The sequence below is a fragment of the Hypoxylon trugodes genome (assembly GCF_022578975.1).
Source record: "Hypoxylon trugodes strain CBS 135444 unplaced genomic scaffold F4822scaffold_2, whole genome shotgun sequence".
In the NCBI taxonomy this organism is placed as follows: domain Eukaryota; kingdom Fungi; phylum Ascomycota; class Sordariomycetes; order Xylariales; family Hypoxylaceae; genus Hypoxylon; species Hypoxylon trugodes.
Genome location: NW_026250017.1, coordinates 1,859,054 through 1,882,616, shown reverse-complemented (window position 1 = coordinate 1,882,616; position 23,563 = coordinate 1,859,054). Strand labels below are relative to the sequence as shown.

Here is a 23,563-nt window from a genome sequence, read left to right as displayed (position 1 = left end):
ATGGCCCTAATGCAACCCCATCCCGAGAACTCGGTACCTCGTATGGCGAGTACTGCATTAGGCGTGAAACCTTTTTGAAGTATGCAGCCGATTAAGACGTCGAACTCGCCTCTACTCCGCGCTGTGTCTCTGATCGAGTAACAAGGCCGCGCGGGTAATTACAGCCATGCCGTGGCATCATGGCGATATTCTGATGTCACTCAGGTAGCGTTGTGTCATATTATTGCCGCGACTCCCGCAACGGCGCCGTCCGAGAAAAGCTACCTAGCATCTGCGGTTTCGACTTCTCCCGGCGCCGTGGCTCAATGCCTCGACTATGTAAACGAGACAGGTGGTCTTAAGGTCTACCAATGAGTTGCCTTGGTGGCGTAGAGGGGTAGTGCTTCTTGGGTTACCATAGCACTCATCGATCAGGGCACTGGAGCTATGGCCATAACCAAAGCGAGTTTGCCTCGACCCTCTTTTAGCTTAGATTTGGTTACTGTACTCTCCGAACATGATACTGTCTCTTAATAGTTATGTCCAAACTCAAAGCAATGCGATAACTAAACCCAATAGGAGGTAACTTGAGGCTTCTTCAAGTCACCGCCAAGCTTAGCCAGCTATGAATTTCAAAAGTTCCTAACAATATTAACCCGGGAGACCCTCACTCAATACTACACTACTAATCATGATCATTTCGGCCAACACTCACCTCAATACATACAATAGAATTATCGCTTGATGCTAGTTATCTTGTCGCGTTGCGGCCCGCTTTTTATTGGAACGCTATTGAAATATGGCTACTTTCCTTTTTAGGACACCTTTTCAAGTGAGAGTCCAGAGTTGCAATCAGCCAGTATCACGATACAATGTGAACAGCTGATACTGTAAAGTCGCGTTCCCTACAACGTAGGAATTTAAGCAAGCAAGGGTGGGATATGCAGATCACTCTTCTCCAATTTCTCGTCAATCCTACGAAGCCATGCTGCGTGCAAGGAAGTTTGGGTCCCCAACCTCTCGAGAATATGGAGTGACTTAAGTGGAACGATGATTTGCTTGGGTCCCTGGTACGTAGCCTTGGTAATTTTCTAAGCACCCAAGCACCGTGGACTAAACGTGGGCAGAAGAAAAAAATGATAGATCGTGCCGAGCAGCACAGAAAGAGGTATAGAGCATTTCTTACCCGTCAGCCCGCGGGCCGCCTTTTTGCAATCTGGATATGCCTCGTGGGAGAAGAGATTGGCGCTTTTCCCCTTCTTGATCGGCAGCAATCAGCGATTGTCTAAACTAACGACATCTCATCTCAGTTCCTCCTTTCATCTGATGTGTGTGTACTGGAGTTAGAAATACGCTATGTACGTGTGTGGATTGATAGAACTAGAAGGCATTGATCTATTCTAGTTTATGCATATTTTTCTGTAGGTATATCATGTAAGTATTATCAACAAGTGTGTAAGTGTCCCAGTAATTGGCTATGTATTGTACTTCCGAATCTCTTGTCTCGATAAACCCGAATTAAACGCCCGACCCTGACTGGTCCGTATCCCACAAGTAATACATTTTCCTCCGAAGCTTCCATGCTCCTGTGTATCGTTTCCCTCCTTCGCGCTTCAGGGTCTGCTGCTCTTCATCGTCCTCGCCGATTCGATGGGTAGAGCGATTTAATAAGACGGTACCATCAACCCCCCGCTTTTCCCACCTCAGCGTTACGGCCCTAGTGGTATAGCTCCATACGGGGCAGATGGTGCAATTATGTTAGAGGCTAGCAAGGTTGGTCGCGTTCTCGGCGTACCTTTTGCGAGATAGCCTTCTCGATACACATGAGGAGTGAACTAGCCTGTATATCGCGCCGCCGAGGTCTTCGATGGACTGCTACCTAAGAGGGGAGCTAGGTTTTTACCTCAGGATGGATAAATGAGAATTTCATCCTTGAAAGTCTTTCTATAGGTATCTTGTGAGCATTACCTCAGTATGTACTAAGGTAGGGAGGGAGGGTGCCGAAACTCTTGCTGGTACACTGTGGGGGACAGACCAATCAGCGCGAAGTCGGTCTTTTGCTTCGGTCTTAATGGTGATCCTCCCTAGAGGGCATCTCTAATATGACATTTTGCCCGGTCTCAGCCTCGGGGCATTTTGAAGGATGTCATTTGATACTAAAGATAAGTCTTGCCCAAAATATTATGACCCTCTGTCTAAGTCAACATACCTAAACGTGTTGCTACCGTAATAAAGATGAAAACGTCGAGACCACCCACTACCAGCGTACTGGATTGATTCCCGATATGGTCAACTCCAAAATGGTCGAAAGGCCTTCGTCTCATTGGAACGGAGGCAAAGGTGATTTCAACCATCCCTGCTCACCCCCTCATGCATGGAGGAGTGTGCCCGCATTGCTTCGACGAAAGGACCGTCCCATAAGAACAAACGCGTGAGACTACGCACTGTGCGAGCCCCATATAGATGGGGGGGGAGATTCCTGCCAGGTGGCAATGGCGAACAGGTACAATATCGCTTGTACCTTCATAAGATGTTCTATTCTTAAGCTCTCCTTTTTGATGGATCGTTTAATACTACTGAGCGTACCGAGACATGCACCCATTCCACGCTTTCTTTTATTAGTGATGATGAATGTCTATGTTTGAATCCTACGGTTATAATTATAGGGCACTTAGGGGGTTTCGTTTGCTTTCGGATACTAGAAATACCCAACTTTGTACCGACACTTATCAAATTTGAGGCGTAACGTATCTCCGGTTACAATTTAAATCGCGATCAAAGTATAGCAAGGAAAAAAAAAGCAATTCAAGGCTCATTACCTAGGTATTTTCTCTCCTTAGCTTCTAGAGGTAAACTACACGTGCTACGACTACTTGTGGTGCTGCTTTTTCACCCCCGTAAGCACTAAGAGCTTGTCAATGCTCCAGGGCTGCTTGTCAAGTTGCTGTCAGGGTTCCCTTGAATGGGTCAGCGGGCTCCAGCTTGCTGACTATCTTCGCCACTTAGATTTAATTGTAAGGCTATCTTTACTGTACGTATTGTACATGTAATGCAGCAATGGTACAGTACCTAGGTAGTGGGAATCACCGCGTTTTCCCTTCTCCCACCGATTGCTGTGCCGCTGACGCAGGTAATAAGACAACAAACTCGTGCAAACTATTGGGGGGTCCGGCTCTCGTCAACGGATTGACACCCACATAGACAATATATACTCACATATATATACATGGAATATTAGCACCCGGCTTCCTCCAGGGGTATCGAGGATATTGGGATGACCTGCACATGGCGTGTCTAGCGTCAATGGAACGCCGGCAGGCTATGGTGATGCAGTGCAACATCTATTCGAGTCAGGTCCTGTACCTCCCTAAGAGATATGTACCTCGCTACTGCTAGTGAGCGAACTCGCACTGTTGAGAACCGACGAGTTGGACTGAACCCTCATAATGTTTCTGTCGCCTTTGCATATTCTGCCACCACATCCGGGAATTGACTTACCTATCGCAGGACATCTTTAAAAGCTTATTTTTCACTTATATGTTCTTTTCCAAATCCCGAGAACGTGACTTAAAGGGGGGGACGCTCGATTTCGGTATTTCATGTAGATTCGCTTACTAAAGGAGAGATCATAACCGGGCCGTGCTAATAAGTGACATGTTAATGAGTAACCAGCGATCGGCGATTACTAGCTTCCAATATGCAGCAAATTGTCTTGAACAGATAACTAAATCTTGAGACACCAACGGCACGAACTCCAACGGACCGTGGCCACCATTCCAATGATCAAAACGCCTCATGCAAATGAAAGAAGATCTACAGCGACTAGCAATGTACGACTTGATCCCCAATGCTTGCTATTATTATCGATAATAATGCATATTGTCGGTTGTACAAGAACAACCGGAGAGTCTACTATGATGTAAGTACCTGGCCGTCTCAAATAACAGTTGCATCTTGTGTTCTCTGATAGCGGCTCGACCCGACGATACTTAGCTCAGCAAATGAGAAAGGGATGGTACACAGACACCGAAGTCTCTTATACCTACCTTCAAGGCAAACAGCGTTTAATATTGTCAGTTCATTACTCAATACATAACTCCGTAATGTGCGATGCCCCCGAGATCGAGCTTCATTACCATAAATCTACAATTATTTAAGACAATGCTTAGCAATTTGATGCCGAATTTTCCAAATTCACACGCTTTAGGGGAGGGGAGGTAGATCAACATTCATTGTTCTAACGACTCAACCAGTTCAACATTGTTAGCATTGGGAATATATTAGACAAGATTCTAGTTATGATAATCCAAGCATTCTAACCTGAATAGATTCCGTTATTGGTGATGATTAACTCCCGTCACGAACCTTGAACTATGCTCTATAATCCCTCGTGACCATTAAACTTGCTGGTTTCCAAGAATTGAAATATTAAACTATCTTGCATCTACCTCATCGACATCCTACCTGACGTATTGCGTGGTTATATCGATTCTGATACCCCGCAATGTCTATTTCGCTTCGAACGATGTCTACGTCATCCCGAGGAATGTGTTTAATGATACCGAATACCTAATAAGCTTCTGATATGAACCATCATTTTCATAGGAGAAGGTGCCGAGAAGACAAAGGAATTCCAGGTTGCCGACTATACTGTGCTACACATCGCCTTTCTACCATCCCTTAATGCAAAAGAAACCTCGGAGTTGCTGTCAAGCAGGCAAAATATATCGTTCGCTACTCTCTGATATGATGATCGTAGATGCAATTTCTTTCAGGAATATCCCTTGGCAGCTTACCATAGCACTGCTGTTTAGAGTTACACATATATCAATGTAACAAGTTGGTGCTGTATGTAAGAATCAGAATACATGTAAGCATCTTCATACAATTCTTCTGTAGCATGTTTGAATTGTCTTACACCTCTTGATTTGTAACAAGTTGTCCCTACTTAATAGCATGTATTGGATTCTGGGAAGTTTTCTATACCATATGCACTCCGGTCCGATTCCGTACTGCTGACAGTCCGAGAATTAGCGGCGGTTCCTTTTGTTCGGCAGCATGATACAATCAACTATTCGTAATAACCCATGCACCTTTATCTCAACAATAGTATCCAGAACCATTGCGGGCAAACCAATATCATATAAATATTAAGTGCTAAGAATCTTACAAAGCTACAATGAAGTGGAATTATATAATCATCGGTGGCATTGTTCTTGAATAGTATCGACTAAAGCTATTGGAGAATTCTATGAAGAAAATAATAAGAATGGAGAATGGATGGAGGAGGCATTTTCTCAAGTTTTCTCAAGGTCGAATAAGACATCGAGCACAGTGCCGAATTGGGAAAGTACCTAATTTGGTGCTGCAGGGCTCCCCCCCCAGCTCGGCTCTGGCAGATGGCAGTAGGCAGGTGGCAGCTATGATCGGTGTGGGGCATCGCTAGAATAAGCCGCGCATTTTGCGAAGTGAGTTAGGTACCTAGGTACGAACTACAAAAAACCGCACGGGAGCATTTTAGGTACGTACAACCCTGGAGTAGCGAAGTAGTTGTGCAAAAAGCGCTATCCACCCCCCATACAAATTCAATAGCTGGTACCTAGTGGACCCGAACGTTTTGCGGAAATTTCTGCACCGTTATTTTAGGAGCTATCTGCTAGCCTGTCTGCATGCGTTCCCCCCTTCGGTAAGCCATGTCACTTTTTAGAGGTTATCATTGGTCGAGCATATCATCCTTTACCTCAGTAAAATACTTCTTCCCAAACTTACGAATTGCTCGGTCTCCACCTTTCATCCAATCATACCCGTGGACGTGTTATGCAATGTACTCGACGGCTGTAATCTGATTGCCTAGCACCTGGTACCAGGTTGCACTAAATGGATATGTATGTATTCTATATTATGAATTAGGTAACTTTGTATGTATGTGCGCATGTGCATGTATATCTACCTAGGTAAGTAAATGTAGCTGCGGACCTTGGCGCTTCTTTCAATTGATGTTCTCGCATACCAGGTACCGAGAACATCAGGAGCTGAAGCCTGCAAATAAGTAAAAGGATCAGACATCGAGGAGTATCTCGAGTCGGTGCTAAGGGCTTAGGTACTTGCTACTAGGTACCTGGTGGACATAGCCCACCGAAGGTTGCTGTTGCTGTTGCTAGCGAGGTCCGTTGAAAGTGGGATTACTAGTACTAGCTCTGCACTAAAGCAGAGAGGTAGCTAGTTTCGTTCGCAAGCCAGGGATGTGATTGGCCTGATTGGTAGACTACCTCCACGATTAGATAGAGCTAGCAGGGCCTGTTAGCAACGGAGCTGGGGGTGGGAGCAGGGGAAGGAGGGGAGTACCAACGGCTCCTGCTCCTTGTACTGCAGCAATTCATAAGAACCATAAGAACATTGAAAAAAGCGAAGGGGGAGAAAAAAAAAGTGGGAAGTCATGACCCGCCACTTTAGTGTGTACCCAGGTATTGTATGTGTCCACTTGCCTAATGGTGCTGCACCTGCACCTGCACCTTGCACCCACGCCCCCGCAGGCTTCCTGGTCCTGGCGCAGACCCGCTGTGTCTCTGCCTTCCATTTTTCTTTTTAAAAACAGTGTGGCCGTGACCGCGCAAAAGCCCGTGTGCTACCACCTCGCTATCCTCTTTTCAACCATCCCGCATTCACCTTTCCTGATCAATCAATCAGACCGAGTTTGATACTGACAACGTTTTGATCTTTTCTCACAGGGGAAGTCTATGCTCCCAAAACGTACCGTCTGACAATCGCCGAGACTCCCTTTTGAGAATCCCCTTGACCTTATTTGCATTTGAAGCAAGCAAGCAAGCCAAAGCAAAGCAATCAATCCAAACCAAGTAAGGACTTGACGACCATAACGACAACAACGGTTTTATTTTATTCTATTCAAGGTTCGTGCCCTTTTTTATTTTATCTGATTTTATCTTGCTTTAATTGAGTTTATCGTTTTTTATTGTTATTATTATTTGTAACGGGTCTTGTATGTACATACGATTTGTATTTTATTTTATTTTTCAGTACTATTATTATTATTATTTTATGTACATGCTAGTAAATTGTTTTGGGCAATTGACTGACATTTTTCCCACCTACCCTACCAGGCAAAGGCAAACACACCAAAAGTTGACCGATCTACTTAGTGACGAATCTCTCTAAGCTACCACCCGACCGGTGCACCGAGAGAAGACAAGCCTAGACGCCAACCCGAGGCCAAACAAAGCAAGCAGCAGCCAGCAGTACCCGTGGATTTTATTATTATTCCCCCCCTAATTATTATTGCTATTGATTCGGTTGGTTGTCGCCAAACCTTATTTTCCCTTTTCACTCAATTTCTCTTCCTTTTATTATTTTATTGTTATTTTTTTTTTCTTGACGAAAGGAAAGAAAATAAAAAGAATAAGAATAAAAGTGAGAAGAAAAATAAATAAAAAAAGGGAAAATAAAAATTAATAATAATAATAATTCCCACATCTGGAATTCCATCCCAATCCCAATCCATACAGTTCTCTCCCCAAATCTACACACAGTCCAACTCTCACAAATTCTTCGGCCCTCGCCTCCCACTTTATTCCGCCCCAGTGGCCGCCGCACCAGACTCGATACAGCAGGCGCCCCAACCAGGTTTCTGCGACAGAATTTACAGCCTACTACAACCCAGAGCCTCTCCGCTCAAACTCCAGATCAAGTATAGGTCGTCGGCACCACGACCAAAACAGTATCTCCACCATTTTTGCCTTTTTCGTTCGTGATACAATCGTCGTACCTCGAAAAAAATGGCCGACATCACAGACCAACACGACCAAACCTCACCCACCGAGCTCGACGATTCTCACGTCGGCAATGGCAACGCCGGCGCTGCAGAGAATCGAGGCATCAAGCGCCAACGCGCTAGCATCGCAGATGACGACGACGATGATGACGAGAAGGGTGGTCGCGAGCGACGCAAGATTGAGATCAAATTTATTAGTGATAAGTCGCGTCGCCATATCACCTTCTCCAAGCGCAAAGCTGGTATAATGAAGAAGGTACGCCGACGCCTCCCGATTTCCGCCACGAAACCCGTTCTGTCGCTTTTAGATTATTAACGGTCGCGTAAAACGCGTTGCTTTATTTTGAAATTGGGGCTTCCGTCTATGATGAATCGATACTGACGTTCTGTTCTACTATTTAGGCTTACGAATTATCCGTTCTGACTGGCACGCAAGTACTGCTGTTGGTCGTGTCGGAAACTGGACTTGTGTATACATTTACCACTCCCAAGTTACAGCCTCTGGTTACCAAGGCCGAGGGCAAGAATCTCATTCAGGTTCGTGTGTTGTCTCGCGACTAAAGTTTCCATCACGCGTCTGACAGAAGACTAACCCTTCATGACTAGGCTTGCCTAAACGCGCCCGAACCTACTCAAGGCAACGAGAATGGTGTCGACGATTCCAATCAGGTCGAGTCACCCGAAGAGCCGACCAATTCCCACCTCCCTCCTCAAACGAGCCGGCCGGGAATGCCCTCTCACATGCCTCCCAGTTACGTCCCTGCCGTAGGCGGCATGGATCCTCAATCGGCCATGGCCTACCAAAGCTATATGCAGCATCAGCAACGCGGGCAATTTGGACTACCTCCGCAGTCCGGCATGCCCCAGCACACCTCTCACCAATCATGAATGCCGCCATGTCGGCGACGACATTGCCTTGCGTCTGATACCCCGAATTTAATGCATTCATGAGGTTCTCTTTTCATTCGAGGCATTCTGAACCAGCTATAATTGCAAGGCTTCGGTGGTCCGGCGTTGTTGGGTCATCGTGACTTCTGTTCCTTTTTTTTCCTTTACTCCGTACAATGCGACCATATTCCTTCCACTTTTTTTTCCGTCCGTCTTCCATGTTATAGCGCATCGCTGGTCAAATTGGTGACCCGGCGATTTGGTGGCCGGACTCGACTTTCAGTACCCATTAATTGCCCCCGATTCCCCCCGTCTCATATTCTCCAGAACGAATCCGAGGCCTCGCTTCGCCAGGCAAGGAATTTGATTTTCCATCTCGATCGATATTTAGGCATCCAAATGGCAATTTCACTCGCGACTGAGAAGACTACCTTCGCGGTTCCTCACTGGCCATTCGGAAATCTATATCAAACCTCTTCATACAACAGTCAGCACATACCTTCGACACTGGTCTTTTTGTTACTGGAAAGATGATCTCATGGCAGTTAATTTTACATTGACCCTGGTAGCCACCCACGCGACTAGAAAACACTCATTGAGCTTTGCCCCTATTTATTCCTAAGCACGACGGGAAAGGGGGTGTCGATGACCCCCAAGGATGGTCAGGAAAGCTGCAAGTGGTCGAAAGAATCTAGATGGACACCTCATCTTCCAAGTCTACGTTGCCACGACTAATTCTCGAACGCCGGATCGAATTATTCCCAAGTTTGACAAAGGAGACGGTAACAATGATTTTACGAGTCATGGGTGACGAATACATGAATGAAACCAATGGATTGAACTCGACTACGTGATCAAGCAGCTCTTAGGGCAGGGGGGCATTTTGTGCGTCAGATGCGATTATCAATTCGCCCTTTTCATCTGGAGCGATTGATCAAGGCTGTTCTGGCTCTCCTACTATACCCGTATGATTTTGGGCACGTGCCTTTCGACCTTCAATCCAATCGTTTCTCTCCATCTAAAGTCATTCCCTCGAGGCATTAGGCTGCGATAGGTTGGGCGAATGGTGAGACGTTTTACACTGACGTAGAGGCGCATTTGTATGATAGGCATCAAACCACCCCCCCCCCCCTTCGATAGGAGTCATCCTACCGTATCCTCAAAAGATCTTAGCACCTGGCAATTGATTCTTCAGTTGAGAGCTGCTTCCATACTGCAATCTCGTTCCCTACAGTTCCCATAAGTGTCCCCGTTCCAATTCGTTTAGTCGACGTGCTCGCTTGGCAAGAAAGCCGTATGATGTTGTACGCGGTTATAGAAGTTCAGAAGGTAGGGCATAGCTATCAGTACGCGTTTTTGAAATACAGACTTGGCTAAAGAGCTACCACAACACCGCGTACAACCGTACTGACCGTGCATATCCCGCTCCAGGGATATTAACCTCGGAAGCAATTGGGTCTAATTCCATACCCCTTTTGTACTTGTGTCTATGGCTTGTACACGTGTATGGCGAGGTAGCTTATACATATACATACGCACTTAAGGTTGTTCTGCATGTGCTTGCCAGAGTAGATATAGTGCAGTGCTCGATTTACACCCGCACCAATGGTCTAGACAATTTAGAATGAACTTCTAGTGATCAACAATGATTGTTGAATTACGTTATTTCGAGATCATTTGCTCCTGTGTTCCTGTATCTGCTTAGTGATCGCTAGTCAATGAGATAGATCGTATAAGTGTAGGTAAGGAGGAAGAAAGACGCATTGTCTAGGCAAGCACAGCTTTGGTCTATTCCTAAGAGGCATTCCGAGCTACCTAGGTATTCAAGTTTGTGGCTCGTTTCTCGTGCATTTCTAGACATGTTACCCTTACCAGACTGCCAGTTATGCCCGGAAGGGACCGATTGGTATTCCGTGATTGCGGGGAGGCGTTTGGCTTCTGCCTGTCAGTGGAAAACGCTCGAGTTATATAGGGAGATTAAACGTGATGACGGTGGATTACCTACCTAGGGTAAGAGAGGGTTGCGAATCAATGCTCGGATGCTAAATATTCTTTAGCAGCTTCAGTATTTGCCGTAGTATGGCGTGTGTAAGTCATATCGTCTTCTGGTATCTCCGTCACCAAGCCTGGCAGTTTAGCAGGTGAGATCTTATTCACCTATGGGTTGAACCGGTGTCTTCTCTATATATTAGAATCATCATGCTAATCCTCGAGGGTATTATAGGGGGCGGCTCTGAGCCCCTGGCCACCCCGGCTTCTTTTCATCCTTCGCGTGAGGCTTGTCGTATTGTAAGTAGTCCGAATATTTGACACTTGTATGCTCGATTCAAGCTGCTACTCTCCTATTTCACCACAAAAAGAAGGTGACAGATTGGCTTTTCGCCCTACTTTTGCTAGCAGGGCCATAATGCTTTAGGCTAGAGGGGACAGGCAAAACGAGTCGATCTACTGCTAAGTTCATACATTTCCTTAGAGATATATAACATGGTAGAAATTACGATGCAGGGAATAAGCCCATATATATAAGCGTTAGAGGGGAGCACCCCTCTGTAAACACGGAAATAAAAGGGGGCTATGATCATTCGCAATGATAACCAACTTAGGAAATCACCTATGCTGTTCCACATGATTGCATCGTGCATTTCCAGGCCGCCACAATTGGTCCCTGCAGATGATGCGCATCCCGCTTCCTAATATTTTATTCCCAACAACTCGAATAAATATTTATTAGTACTGAAGCTTAGAAAATCATATCTTAGAGTTATTCCCCTACTTACCCAACTCTTAATGGTGGCGCAAGACGTAAATGTTTATAATGATATCGTCCTGATGTCGACGTCACTAAATTACAAGTAGAAAAGTAAAAACAACAAATATGACGACGACGATGAAACGTAAGTAACGTGCCTTCTAGTCGATGCACGTGAAGCGGAACCCCCCAGAAGTTCTCGACCGAATCTCCGACCCAGATCTTCGGATGCGGAACTGACTCGACCGGACAAGGATCCTGAAATGGGTTAAGCGTATCGGACCGTCTCGGGGAGGATGCGTGGGGTGGACAAGGAGGGGGTATCGCCTACCGGATGAGCTGATTTGAGAAGGTTTCTGCACGATACTACGGATAACTCCAATTGAAGTACTGGTACTTATGACTATGCAAACTTCGCTCTTAAACATAATACTCAACACTTAATGTTCTTGTCTCTCGGCGATGAGGCATCGCGACGGAAACCTCGTATAGTTGATGCAATATTTGGTTGTTTATTCATGTCATCCCACCCGCATACCTTGTAAAATAAATAGCAAATGCCAAAGAGTTTTCTCGACCGCCTTCCGTAACGCCATGCTCGAAATCACAACAATGGTATGTGGGTGTCTCCTCCCCCCTGTCCTTCCTTACAGGCTGATATCAACAGCCTAGAACCGAATCGAACGCAAGTCATCTCTATAACTTGAAAAACCTGCTAGGTTCATGCTCGTGCCGGTCATCTTGTAGATTGAAATTTTAATGTATCTCGCCTTGGCAAGTGGAATATCGGCAAATCAATCCTCCCTCCGCGATCGTCGTGCGCCTTTAGTGTTCTGAGTTATAGAATCGGCCGACGAGCAAGCTGCCTAGGAAAGTACCGCCGAGGACCGCGATAAAATATCCCACGTTCATCGTCATGACTGCCAACATGCTATTATTCCGTTAACTATTGCAGTAATTTCTAGCCGTAATGATGTTGTCATTGACTTACAGAAGGTAACTGACACCTACGATGCACGTATCTAGTACCGCACGGATGGGGTCCACGGACATTCGCCAAGGACGGAGATGGTTTCTTTTCTTCTGGACCACGACAACATCCTCCTCGACACCATTCTCGGTAAGTGTCATCTTCTTACCAAGGCTATCCGTGGATACCTGCTCCGCGACCGGGATCTTTCCTTGGACGACAACGTATCTTCGCTTCATCTCAGCATCTAGCCATCGCTCCTCCGCTAGTGCCTTGCCTGCTAGTAGTAGTCGAAATGCGATACCAAGGATGAGTAAGAAGATGATGGTTCCAGCGTAGGCGCCCGGCGAATTAGGTGTCCAGGAGTCTGAATAGAGTGATGTGGTGATACTGTTTTGGAAGACCATGTGCATTTCAGATTCGTGCGACATGTGCATGTCGCCCATATCTCCCATATCCATGTCCATACTCATGGCCTCTTCTTCGCGATATTGTAGGAATATGGGTCGGAATTAACCTTTTACCGTGTAGTTGAGAAGTTGTAATGTTTTTGTTGGATGAAAGTAGGTGGAGTCCGGTGGCAGGTAAAATGGGTTGAAAAGCGTGAAAAGTCAGTGACTCTGTACTAGACAGCTGATCTTGTACGTTGGCCGAGGAGTGTTTGCGATTCTTTCGTGGAACGGTGCACTCGGCTACGATTATGCGCAATCATAGACAAGTGGGCGTGATAAGTCCTGTGACATCGAGATCGGTTTGAAAAGGCGGGTTTTCTTGGGATTATTTCAATCCGACTAGTTCTAGGCGATGGAGTGTTAGAATCCACGCGTGATGTTCGTAGAGATCGTCGAGCGGGAAGGTAAGGACTGGAGGATAAGACTGGCTTGGTTGTTTGTGGAATCGACCAATGCGCGGCAACCAAAGTTCCTGCTATGATCAACCAACCTTTGATTCGTAAATGAATGGGATGAGAAAAGGAAGAAAGCAGGAATTATCAAGAAAGTTTGCGGCGGGATTAAGTTGCTTTTCTTTGGCCGAGAGGGATAGAACGATAGAGCGATAGATGAGCAAGTACCCGTCACAAGGTTTCCCAATTACCTGCTACTCCTGCTACTACTAGTCTCACTGCGTAACACATGGCCTACCAAAAAGGTACCTGCATTACGGCTCTTAAGAACGGTTAGCACCTACCATCCATCAATTAAAATAGTGGGATGCCACATTAGTGACGTAAGTACCTCCTAAACAAAGACGTATCGAATTTAGCAATCATTGTCCAAAATTCTACAGGACAATGCGATAAACAGATACTTCGCTCTTTCCCATGAACTGTTTCTATTAATGCTCAAATGCCCTCATTGTAGTTCCCCCGTCTAACCGCTTTGGTGCCAAGCCGGATTAAGTAGAGGCGAGTCTGATCTACGCATGTTGATTGGTTTAGATCTTGGCCCCATAGTTACATCGCGCTCTTATTCAACATGTACCTATACGTACAATACACCTCATCTGAACGATATGAGGCAAATATCAAGTATGTTCACGATGCTTTCACACTTTTTCTAACACCCTGAAGCATAATATAAGGTATTATATCGAAACAGGTTCTCGCCATTCATATTTTCAAAGATGGGCTCATTCGCGCATTAACCTTGGTCGTCGGCAAGTGGTGTTTCGTAGTGACGCACGATCGCTTCTTGGTATGATATCAATCGTCGAAGCTGAAGGGATGCCAGCTACGGCCACTTCATATCGGGTATTCATATTACAGCCCTGGATTACCTATTGACAGCGGATATACATTCATCTCTTTGCCTCATGAACTGATAGTTTTGTTAACCGAGAATGGTCCTATTGTATGTCGACATTATTGCCTCCTATCCTGCTTGAGAATATATACCTTATAACGGCTATGTTGGGCATATTCCATTAGAACACCACGAGAGTTTTATGAGTTTTGGCGATTAAGCCTCCAGCTGTTGTAGTATATAATGGCTTCATGACTTCGAGTCTATTCTAGCCCGACGCCATGCCTATTTTACTAACCTCGTTCGGCATATAGACAAATTTAAGTAGCCACCTAGAGAGATATCCATATTTTTCAGTAGTAGCAGAGGCTTCCGCTGGAGCTTGAATTTTATGTGTTTGGATCTTTCAGTGGTAAATAAAGGAAGAAAAATAGTATATTTGTGTACTCTGGTAGAGAGTCTGCGCTTCCGTATCCAATAGTGGCCATACCTTACAAAGAAATTGGCTCTATTTATGAAAACTGGAGAAATTTGAAATAGACATGACCCGTATTAAGAGTATTGAACTCGCCTAAACGTCATGACCTAGATGTCGTGAAATAACACCTATCATCGTGGGTCAACCCATAGTTAGAGATATGTTATATTAAATGTAGTGTTATGCTACTGCTCGAGAAGACTTCCCTCGCGTATTTCTACCATATATAACTCATCTGGAGAATATAATTTACCGTTACTTCTAGCTCTACTACGCATCATAGGGTTGACTCATTAAAGGGATATTTCAACAAAGGGGCTCCACCTCAACAAATTGGATAAGGACTTAAAACATGCTTTCATTGACGACCTATATAGGTAGTTACGCGGCTAGAATTAACATTGTAACGTTGCGAGCTAATACGTATCATAACACTCAAGCTCTGCTTCTAAGAAGGTAACCCCCAAGCTTTTTGCGCTCTGATGACCGCCTATATTTGATCGTCAAACAGTAGGGTAAATGCGCCGACAATATCAAGATAGAATACCCTATGAGCAATGTTAGCCCTTGCTATTTCCGGCTATACCAAAATGCTGGCGTTATAGGAAAGAATTTGATGACTCCGTTTACTGAGGAGGCTTCTTTAAGATGCTGTCAGTCTGGCAAATTGAAACCCTTAAGAAACCCCTTTACGCACCTGATAATAGACAGCCTGTGTCAAGCATTGGCTCACCAATAATATTAAACACTCCGTTAAGGGAAATATGGCCTAACGGCAAGTTGTATATCTATATATATGAGGATTTAATATCGGGAACCTATTTGTGGCCCTTTGGTCTAAATAATAGATGTTGGCCTAGGTGTATAATCTATCATTCTAGCTGTATCACGAGATAGGAATAAGTTGATTTGATTTGATACGAGTAGTTTCATGATACCTCTACCCTACTAAGACAATCAACTCGATGGGTACAGACCCCTATATGTCTGATGGCCTGCCTGCTTAATGCGCATATGACTATTAAGTAAGTTGGGAAACGTTACCTAGTTTCTCGTAACTTAGATCTGGAATATATCACCCAGAGAAGGCCACGCGCACTGCTAGTAATGGATTGGTACTAGTAAACGGCTACATAACAACAATATATAGATGGGAGAAGAGTTGGTGTGTACATCATGGGAATTCGCAGTCCACCATTTAAGACCGGATGATAATACGAAGAAAGGAAGTCAGCTTGTCCTTATGATATTCGATTGGTAAATTGTAGCAACGAGATTTTTCACTTGTTGTGCTTGAAATCGGGGTGAGGGGGCTCAATATCTTCGTGAATCTAAGGGGCTACTATCGTCGAGATTATGTTGTAGTTAGGTTGTACAAAACAGTTGCTATGTTGACTTATGGTGAAATTGCTTTAGGACCGTAGGCTGCTGAGGTTGTTGACTACATATCGTTGCCTACCTATGTTCAAGTGGTTAATAGCTATGAAAGCTATGATCCCGAGCCAAGCTAAATAGCCAACAATCAAATGAATTGCAATTCAAAGACAAAGTTCATTATCGCGATGGGTTGATACCATGGATATAATGCAAGGAGTAGGTCTTATGTCCGATAATTACGTTGATTGGTGTCACGGTGATCTCGGGTTGTACTGTATTAAGTCATACATTGTATCCCTTACTCATTAGCTAATACGACAATACGTGCCGGGGATAGACTCCCTTTTAGGAATTCGAAGGATTAATAATAAGGATACGAAGCTAGAAGCTTGCTAACTAGGAGATGTTGTGACCATAGTAATCGTTACAAATCATCAGTCTATCATACGATCCTTCCCCTTAAGCCGTGCTCCGAGCAAACAACACCGAGAATCTTAGACGGACCCTGAGATTGCGTGGATGTTATCCTAACTTACTGTTGTGATACTAGTCGCTACACTGCTGAGCCTCGGTGTACATTGTCTACAGATACTGAAAGCAATGGTTCCTGGAAGAAATATCGACCCTCGGAAGCAATGACAATCCCCACCCCCATAATTGGGTAACACGGAGCCACCCTATGTGCATCAAGATGTTGGGTTCTAGAGGGAATTGTACCCATATGCGCGCACGGCATCTAAAACCATAGGCGGGGGGCACTACGTCAGCACCGGCGTCACCTTTCGTAGACGGAAGAGGTATATGGGGTTGGGGGTATCTTGATGTGATTATTTACGTCGCACGGACACTGATTCGGGCGAGGGTCTGCAGAAAATTTGCCGAACTGCAAGTACCCGTCCGCCCTTCTTGCTACCAATCTCTCCCCTCCCTCCCTCAACTTGCGATGGAGTGGCGGCCTAGGAAAGCAGCGATCAACCGGTAGCCCCTGCGGCCTCGAGTCCTGTGTTTCCACATCTCTGGCCATTAGGTTGGACGGATAAGACGTGCTTCCCATCCGTGCCGTCTCTGATGTGATTGTCTCTCGGTGATATCTTTTCTTTGATATTTCACAGTCCTGTCTAACGATCCCCCACTGCAAGATCCCGCTTCGAGGCAAGACAATAAGGGTAAAGGTCAAGGACATGGGCGCTAAGGTAGCTTTCTCTTGATATATGTGTTACGACGGGTACTTGACTTATCGGCATTTCGTTCAGATTCCCCGGATGTGATGTCTAAGCTTGCTGTCTTGCTTGGTTCGCCCCTGTACGGGAAGACGGAAGCACGCATACCATTCCTTGATCCACTTCATCTAATTCTATCCATGTACGCGTTGGCCACTTTACAACCCCATACTGTTCGGCGCACGGCAATGTACATGCTTTGAGAACTGAGTGACAGCAACTGCAAGAGGCCACGTCGCGCACCCGAGCGAGCCGAGAGCCGGGATGTCGCCTGACGAGAACGGGACACCCGAGTCTAATTTAACGACAGCTTGGGATAATTGTCTACTCTGGTTGGGCTGCAACCGATAGCTAATAGTATGGGGGGGATGTTCTCGTCTTACGTAAAGCGCGGTTTGCCCAGTGAGGAATTTCTCCGTATCAAGAGAGGCAAGAGCCTCTTCATGAACACAGGGCCCGAAATATTGCTTGTCAGCCGATCCAAATCTGGCTCAGGGAATCCGATGGTAAAAGCATCCGACCCGGTCGGCCACCGCGTGCTTCGAGGCCGCCCCGCTACACAATGTGATGTAGAAGAGTCCCCGCGATTCGTAGTCCTTATGGAGATGGCTCCCTGAATGGGAAATGCCACGCCGCCCCGGCGGAAAGCCACTTGTCTCTGCCCAACCTACCCATTCCAAGGCGGGAAAGAATGTTCATCAAGGAAAAAAAGAAAGAGGAAAATGCAATCGGCCGTTTTCTGCAGTAATATCTTACAGAAACCCAGGATTTGCCCACCAAAGTAGGTACGTAATTGCATAGGAGGAATAGGAGACATCTAATTACATAGTAGGGGCTTAAGCCAAAGCTGCCAGGACCCTGAACAAGCTTAACTCTAACCGTACTTAGCGCGCGGGCGGCATTAAGCGAGCATGCCCAATCCCTGTAAGGTTCGTCGATAGTCTCGGGCGCTAAGAATATCCATCTCCATTTATGCTTGGTACTTAGGTACATGTCATGATCATCGTGGGGGTCACATATTTGCAGGTGTATTGTTCTTCAAGTCACCGAAATAACTTACAAAGCCGGGGTCGAGGTACTGGAGGTCGACGATGGGTGGGTTTGGTATTTCAATATCTAGGTACTTAGTTATATGGTTCATGCAAATAAAAATCGATACATCACATATTAATGTAGATTATATAGATATTTCTTAATGTTTATCCTTTCTTAGTTCAGGCAAGAAAATCCTGAGCGATCATATAAAAATAGGGGGCGTCTGAAAAAGCAAAAGGTACTTGGTACTGGGTCGCCGATGTTGGCCAAAAGACGTACCGGTTTTCAGTTCGTCGCGACGCGAGACGGATCTGCAGAGAAACGGGAAAAAACGAGGCACAATGTCCCTCCATAAGCTTACAAAACATGCCCGGGTTAGTGGGGATATTAGTCGAGGACTGTAGTACATAATCGTAGATCCTGTTAGAAAAGATACAAATTCAAGAGTTCATGACCAAAAGAAACACACCGAGAGATAATATAGGAGCGGAGATACAGGCATTACGACCGAGGAGCGAGCTCACATTTCCGAGATATCCTATTGCAGATGGTGTTATGCACGTGCGATACGTTGAAAAAAAGTGACAAGTTACAAATATTGCCGTGTCTATTCCCCCCTTCAAGCTGCGCCATTGGGCGTCACAGGAAATGAAGCTTAGGTAGCTAGCTGGTTAGTTCCTGTTTCTCTAATTTGATAGGATCTAAAATGCGGAACTACCCACCCAATCTTGCCCACAATCGACCTCTTAGATCTATTAGGAGTTGCTTTTTTCTCCCCCCCCTTTAGCGTCGGACTTCCTTTTGTGTCTCGCGAACTGAGTAGAGAAATCATAACTAAGACAAGCAGAGGAAGACTCTGTAATGTTTTTCTGCAGTAGTGATGAATAGTGGAGCGGCGCAGCCATTGGGATGGCAATCGTCATAGTATACCTGTATTCCTTTATTATGTTAGATGAATGCTAGTTATATTGATGTGACGTGGACTTATGTAAAGTTGACAATAGCAGATGCTATATAATGATCTTAAATAGTGGAAAGATCCATGCTATGGGTGTGTGCATAGTGTATTCTGTACACGGTTTTATGATGCACATTGTGTGTAAGTGGTAGAAAAGTGTAGGGGGGTGAGCTCCTGCTTGTAAGAGACAAGGACTAGCATCTTCAGCCTCACCATGTGGCCATCATACACCATCAATATCTTCAAAGATCCCTCTACGGATATAGATTTTAGTGCGGGTGCGAGTTCGAGCCGGCGACGGTGTGTGGGCTAGTCAGGGTTTAGAATTACCTCCTAACCTTGAGACTTCTTACGTGCGTATTTTCTTATGCCACTTGGATGCGTCTGGATGTCTCTGTCAGTGAGGCGGGTTGTCTACGCCTAGCCTCTCAGGGTGTCTAGATCAACCCTGCCCCCAATTTATCAGTGCGAGGGCGGGAATGGCTGACTGGCTTGTGGGCATGTGGGTTCGTAGGCTAGCCTGTTGAGCCAGCCAGAGTCACGAGAAGGCGAAGCTTGAGAGACACGGGATGTTAGTGTGTTTCTGTCTGCATGTGCCTACGGTACGACGGAATGCTTATCTTGGTTGAAACTACCTACAGTAGCTGAGATGCAACATATTCCTTGGCCGAGGTGGGGATCGAGATTCCAACACCTAGGCCCGGGGTGTCCCGAGCCGGGCCCATATTGCCTGATATGTCAAGCTTCTAGTTTTCGTGTCTTCGTGTAGGTATGTGTTGTCCCAAGATCACTTGATCACAACCCCTTTAACCATTTTCCCGCAATGGGAGCTATGCGTAGATGCAATTAAGTAGTTTGGCCTTGATAATTAGGTGGAAATCTAATAGGACCATGTAGTGAGAGTCCTGAAAAGCAAAGGATCGGCATAGCCGTACAACTAAGTACACCTTGCCCCTATCCGAGCCTTGTTATCTAGTGAGCTATTCCTTCTATCTAGTTATATGTATCTAAAGTACCTGATTAAACGGAGCACCTTCTACAAATCCGGGTTATGATCTCTCAGATGACCCCCTAAGCCACGAGAGCAGTGCCACTAGGGGTATACAAGTTGGCTTGATGGAGATGAACTACTAACATTTGGTTTACCTGCAACAAGCTTAGCTAGTACCTACTATTATCCTAGATGATACCTGGGTTCTTCACTGTGTTTATTGATATTGCCAAAACTGAATTTTCCTCTCGGAATTAATAAACGCTTCATTTAATGCGGCTTAAGTAAAAGCAAGCTGGACCCCTCACCCGCGATTCGGCAAATAATGTCGAATCTGCCACGTGGTGGTTCTGTGAAAGTCGATTGTATGATATCAAACCGAGAAACTGGCTCGTGATACCCGTTCGCCTCTTATGAGTACTGTTTATATGCTTTGAGTTGTCTACCTACCTAGATACGCAAACGGACGAGCTACATACATCGTATAAATAAAGTAAGGGTATCAAGATTAGCAAGGAATATGAAGTGTACTATTCTCCTTCTCCCTATACAAGAAAAACCACTTGAAAGCAGTGACCCGCCAACCCCTAAACTATCACACAACCTTTTGAAACTGAATATACACACTTGGTAGCCCTTGTATAATCCGCGTTTCAGCCAAATCAGCTTGGGTCGTCATCGATTCTAACGCCTATTTTCTGGATGCAATAGCATTCGTAACCTGTTGCCATCAATTCTAATCCCATCAATGCGATCCTGTTCTTTGACCGCTGAACCGACGAAACATAAATTTACACGGCTGAATATACAGTCAAGAAATGGAAAGAAAAAGGAATGCCGAAAATCAAATCTATTGGGCTCCTCCCTTATTATCGCTCGATAAACCGAAGGTGTTATGACCGATTGACAATGTGCCCAACTCGACGCTTAATGAGGCCGTTTCTATAAGAGAAATTCCCAACAGCGAGAATAATTTCCTTTCGTATACGCTAATAGAACCGTACTGGGGCATTGGTATCTCGTTGAGCATAAATCATGCCCATCTGTAAACCCCGTAACCATAGACTCCGAAACCTAGTCTTTTCCGTAACCCGTCCTTTTCGTGCATCATAAAACACAATATAATAATTCCGCCGTGTATGCAATATCAATACGTAATGAATACTCGCGATTCTTGGCCGTACCGGTCTGATCTTAACGTAACCCTCGCCCGACGATCGTGCTCCCGGAGCAAAGCCTCACTCAATAGGATGCTGTAGTATGAAACTACGCTTTAAATTTTACATTGGCTCTTCCTTGATTCCTAGTGCAGAGCTTGAAGGTCCATCAGAGCCGCGTCTTGAGTCCTCCGGAGGCGTATTTCGATTTCCACCATTCGGTGAACTTTTCCCTGTCCCGCAGCCTTTGACAAGTCTATGCCGCTACTGGAGGTTAGCAATTCGTATAAACCCTGGAACTTGAAGTAAAAAAATAACCCTACCTTTAGAGCATCCTTTCTGGAAAAGCTTTTGTCGCAAAAAGTGCAGGGGAAAGGTTTAATTGCAAGGTGAATTCGCTTGTGTCTCTTTAGATCGTGATTCCGATTAAAAGATATGGGACATTCATCGCATTTGAAGGGGCGATCCTGCTGGGAATTCGCTGCCCCATGGGGATGGTACATAGAACCAAGAAGTGATCCGGAATGGTGATATTGGGGGGGTATATGGTTCATACCGCCTACAAGAGCAACCTGGCCTCCTGGGTTTTGCATGTTCGTCAAAACTGCCCCTGCCAGTGCTGGAGGATGTGGGCGGTAGGGGTATGGTGGATGTGAGTAATGCGGCGCCTGTATCGGAGAATGCTGGTGGTGGTGCGGACTCAGCGACGAGATCCCTCTCGATAGCCCTCCTCCTGTTGTCGGTGATGTTAGTGGAGGCGAGTTGTGGGTAGATGTAAAGGAAGAGAAGGAAGATTGCGTCGATGGCGGAGGCGGTTGGTGGTAATAACTAGAACTTGTCTGAGACCGCGCGTAGGGATCTGAGGGGCCTGTTGTGGAAGGAGTATGTGGTTGCGATCCTTGCCCATGGCTGCTGCTCATTATCGAGGTTCGTAAAGGAGGTTGATGTTGGTGTGAGGGCGGCGAAAGGATGGTAGGAGGGCCAACGCCGCCCCCTGATACGGGAAGAGGAAAAGACGAAGAGCCACTATCGTATGCGGAGGTAGCTGTCAGTCCCTCTGCCGTCGTCGAAGGTTGCGAACTTCGAGGGTATGTGGAGCCGACGGGAGGGTAGCTCGTGCGGTTGTAATTGGGTTGCATAAGTCCCTGGTTCACCGGACTGGAGGAATAGGGCGAAGCCACAGACACGGGTGGAGTATACCAGGAGTCCTGAGTATATGCGGTCACCGCTTGCTGTCCTGGTTGTGAAGTCCGCGAGCTACCGCTGTTGACGCTCGACGAGAGTGGGCTGATACTTTGACTTCCAGTCACTCCTGTGGAGGATGTCAGACTGTTGTAGCTTTGTCTTCGTTGATCATACTGTGTACATGGTGCCTTGTTGGAATTGTATCCGAGAGCAATGGGAGAGGATGTGCGGGAGGGTGGAGTGTGAACTGGATTATAAGGAAAATCCGCCATACTAGGGACCTGGACATCTAGTCCTCGAATCGGTAGCTGAAAAGGAGGGAGCGTGTCAGCCGCTGGTCTACGTAAAGCAAAGCTGGTAGTGGCGGCTTCCATTCTAAGGAATTGATGCGGAAAGACGCCAGCCGTCCAAATTTCCGCCTCTTCCAGTTGACAGGTGGGAAGTCAACAGCCTCTTCTTTCCCCACGACTGTCGGTTGTCGAATATGACCTTTGGCCAGCGGTACCCGATCGCAAGAGGAATCGCGAAATAGAGTAGGTCCTTAGTGAAGTTCGTAACCCAAAAATTCGTTCCCGGGAAGGTAAGCAAAGAGAGAGCAAAGAATAATAGTCGTCCCGATACTCGTTGGCAGTGGTGTTATTTAGTTGGTTCGCACCCCAAACTGCTGGCTGACCAACTTCGACTTTGGGTACCTACCAGAGCAGCTGTCGCAACTTACAAGGCAAGGCGAGGCTGCCGATATTTATAATTTATAGCTGGGGAACTGGTTATCCTAAACGGTTGTTGGTCGTATACCTTCGTTGGCTATTTCTAGATGAGAATCTATGCGCGTAAATCCGTGTGTAAGTTTATATGTAGGTAGGCATGTGGTATATATGTATGTATGTGATAAGGTGAGGTGTGATGAGAGGTTCCTTTTGATACCTAGGTAGGTAAGTTAGAACCAAGCTCAAAAGGTAGGTGGAGATGTCGATCATATAGAAATTAGCTGCCGTGGATGCGCCTATCGAACTATATACTCGATTGGATAATGAATGAAATCCTTGCT

At 45.8% G+C, this 23,563-nt stretch overlaps 4 protein-coding genes across 4 annotated transcripts; 1 reads left to right on the top strand and 3 right to left on the bottom strand.

The window, feature by feature from the left end:
* The first annotated feature begins 7,624 nt into the window (after window positions 1–7,624).
* On the top strand, window positions 7,625–9,001 carry F4822DRAFT_123414 (MADS box protein). Its single transcript, XM_051452614.1, has 3 exons — window positions 7,625–8,021; window positions 8,168–8,302; window positions 8,372–9,001. Exons 1-3 carry the CDS (start codon window positions 7,770–7,772, stop codon window positions 8,651–8,653), a joined length of 669 nt encoding a protein of 222 aa, XP_051318060.1. The 5' UTR covers window positions 7,625–7,769; the 3' UTR covers window positions 8,654–9,001.
* Window positions 9,002–10,905: 1,904 nt separating this feature from the next.
* F4822DRAFT_390384 (uncharacterized protein) lies at window positions 10,906–11,567 on the bottom strand. Its single transcript, XM_051457052.1, has one exon. The coding sequence runs from the start codon at window positions 11,293–11,295 to the stop codon at window positions 11,071–11,073; it is 225 nt and encodes a 74-aa protein (XP_051318059.1). The 5' UTR covers window positions 11,296–11,567; the 3' UTR covers window positions 10,906–11,070.
* Window positions 11,568–12,227: 660 nt separating this feature from the next.
* Window positions 12,228–12,845, bottom strand: F4822DRAFT_425494 (Ctr copper transporter; the record flags this gene model as incomplete). The annotated part of the gene is made up of 2 exons (XM_051460339.1): window positions 12,228–12,333; window positions 12,394–12,845. The coding sequence occupies 2 exons, from the start codon at window positions 12,843–12,845 to the stop codon at window positions 12,228–12,230; spliced, it is 558 nt and encodes a 185-aa protein (XP_051318058.1).
* An 8,483-nt stretch (window positions 12,846–21,328) lies between these two features.
* On the bottom strand, window positions 21,329–23,200 carry F4822DRAFT_123268 (uncharacterized protein). The gene is made up of 2 exons (XM_051452613.1): window positions 21,654–23,200; window positions 21,329–21,594 (listed from the first exon to the last, which is right to left on the bottom strand). The coding sequence occupies exons 1-2, from the start codon at window positions 22,887–22,889 to the stop codon at window positions 21,454–21,456; spliced, it is 1,377 nt and encodes a 458-aa protein (XP_051318057.1). The 5' UTR covers window positions 22,890–23,200; the 3' UTR covers window positions 21,329–21,453.
* Window positions 23,201–23,563: the final 363 nt, after the last annotated feature.

Excerpts from the sequence above, each read along its gene's own strand:
- F4822DRAFT_123414 (XM_051452614.1), top strand. The coding sequence starts at position 7,770 with ATGGCCGACATCACAGACCAACACGACCAAACCTCACCCACCGAGCTC. Across the intron at positions 8,022-8,167 it reads AAGCTGGTATAATGAAGAAG|GCTTACGAATTATCCGTTCT; the intron begins GTACGCCGACGC and ends TCTACTATTTAG. Across the intron at positions 8,303-8,371 it reads AGGGCAAGAATCTCATTCAG|GCTTGCCTAAACGCGCCCGA; the intron begins GTTCGTGTGTTG and ends CTTCATGACTAG.
- F4822DRAFT_390384 (XM_051457052.1), bottom strand. The coding sequence starts at position 11,295 with ATGCACGATGCAATCATGTGGAACAGCATAGGTGATTTCCTAAGTTGG.
- F4822DRAFT_123268 (XM_051452613.1), bottom strand. The coding sequence starts at position 22,889 with ATGGAAGCCGCCACTACCAGCTTTGCTTTACGTAGACCAGCGGCTGAC. Across the intron at positions 21,595-21,653 it reads CCAGAAAGGATGCTCTAAAG|CGGCATAGACTTGTCAAAGG; the intron begins GTAGGGTTATTT and ends AACCTCCAGTAG.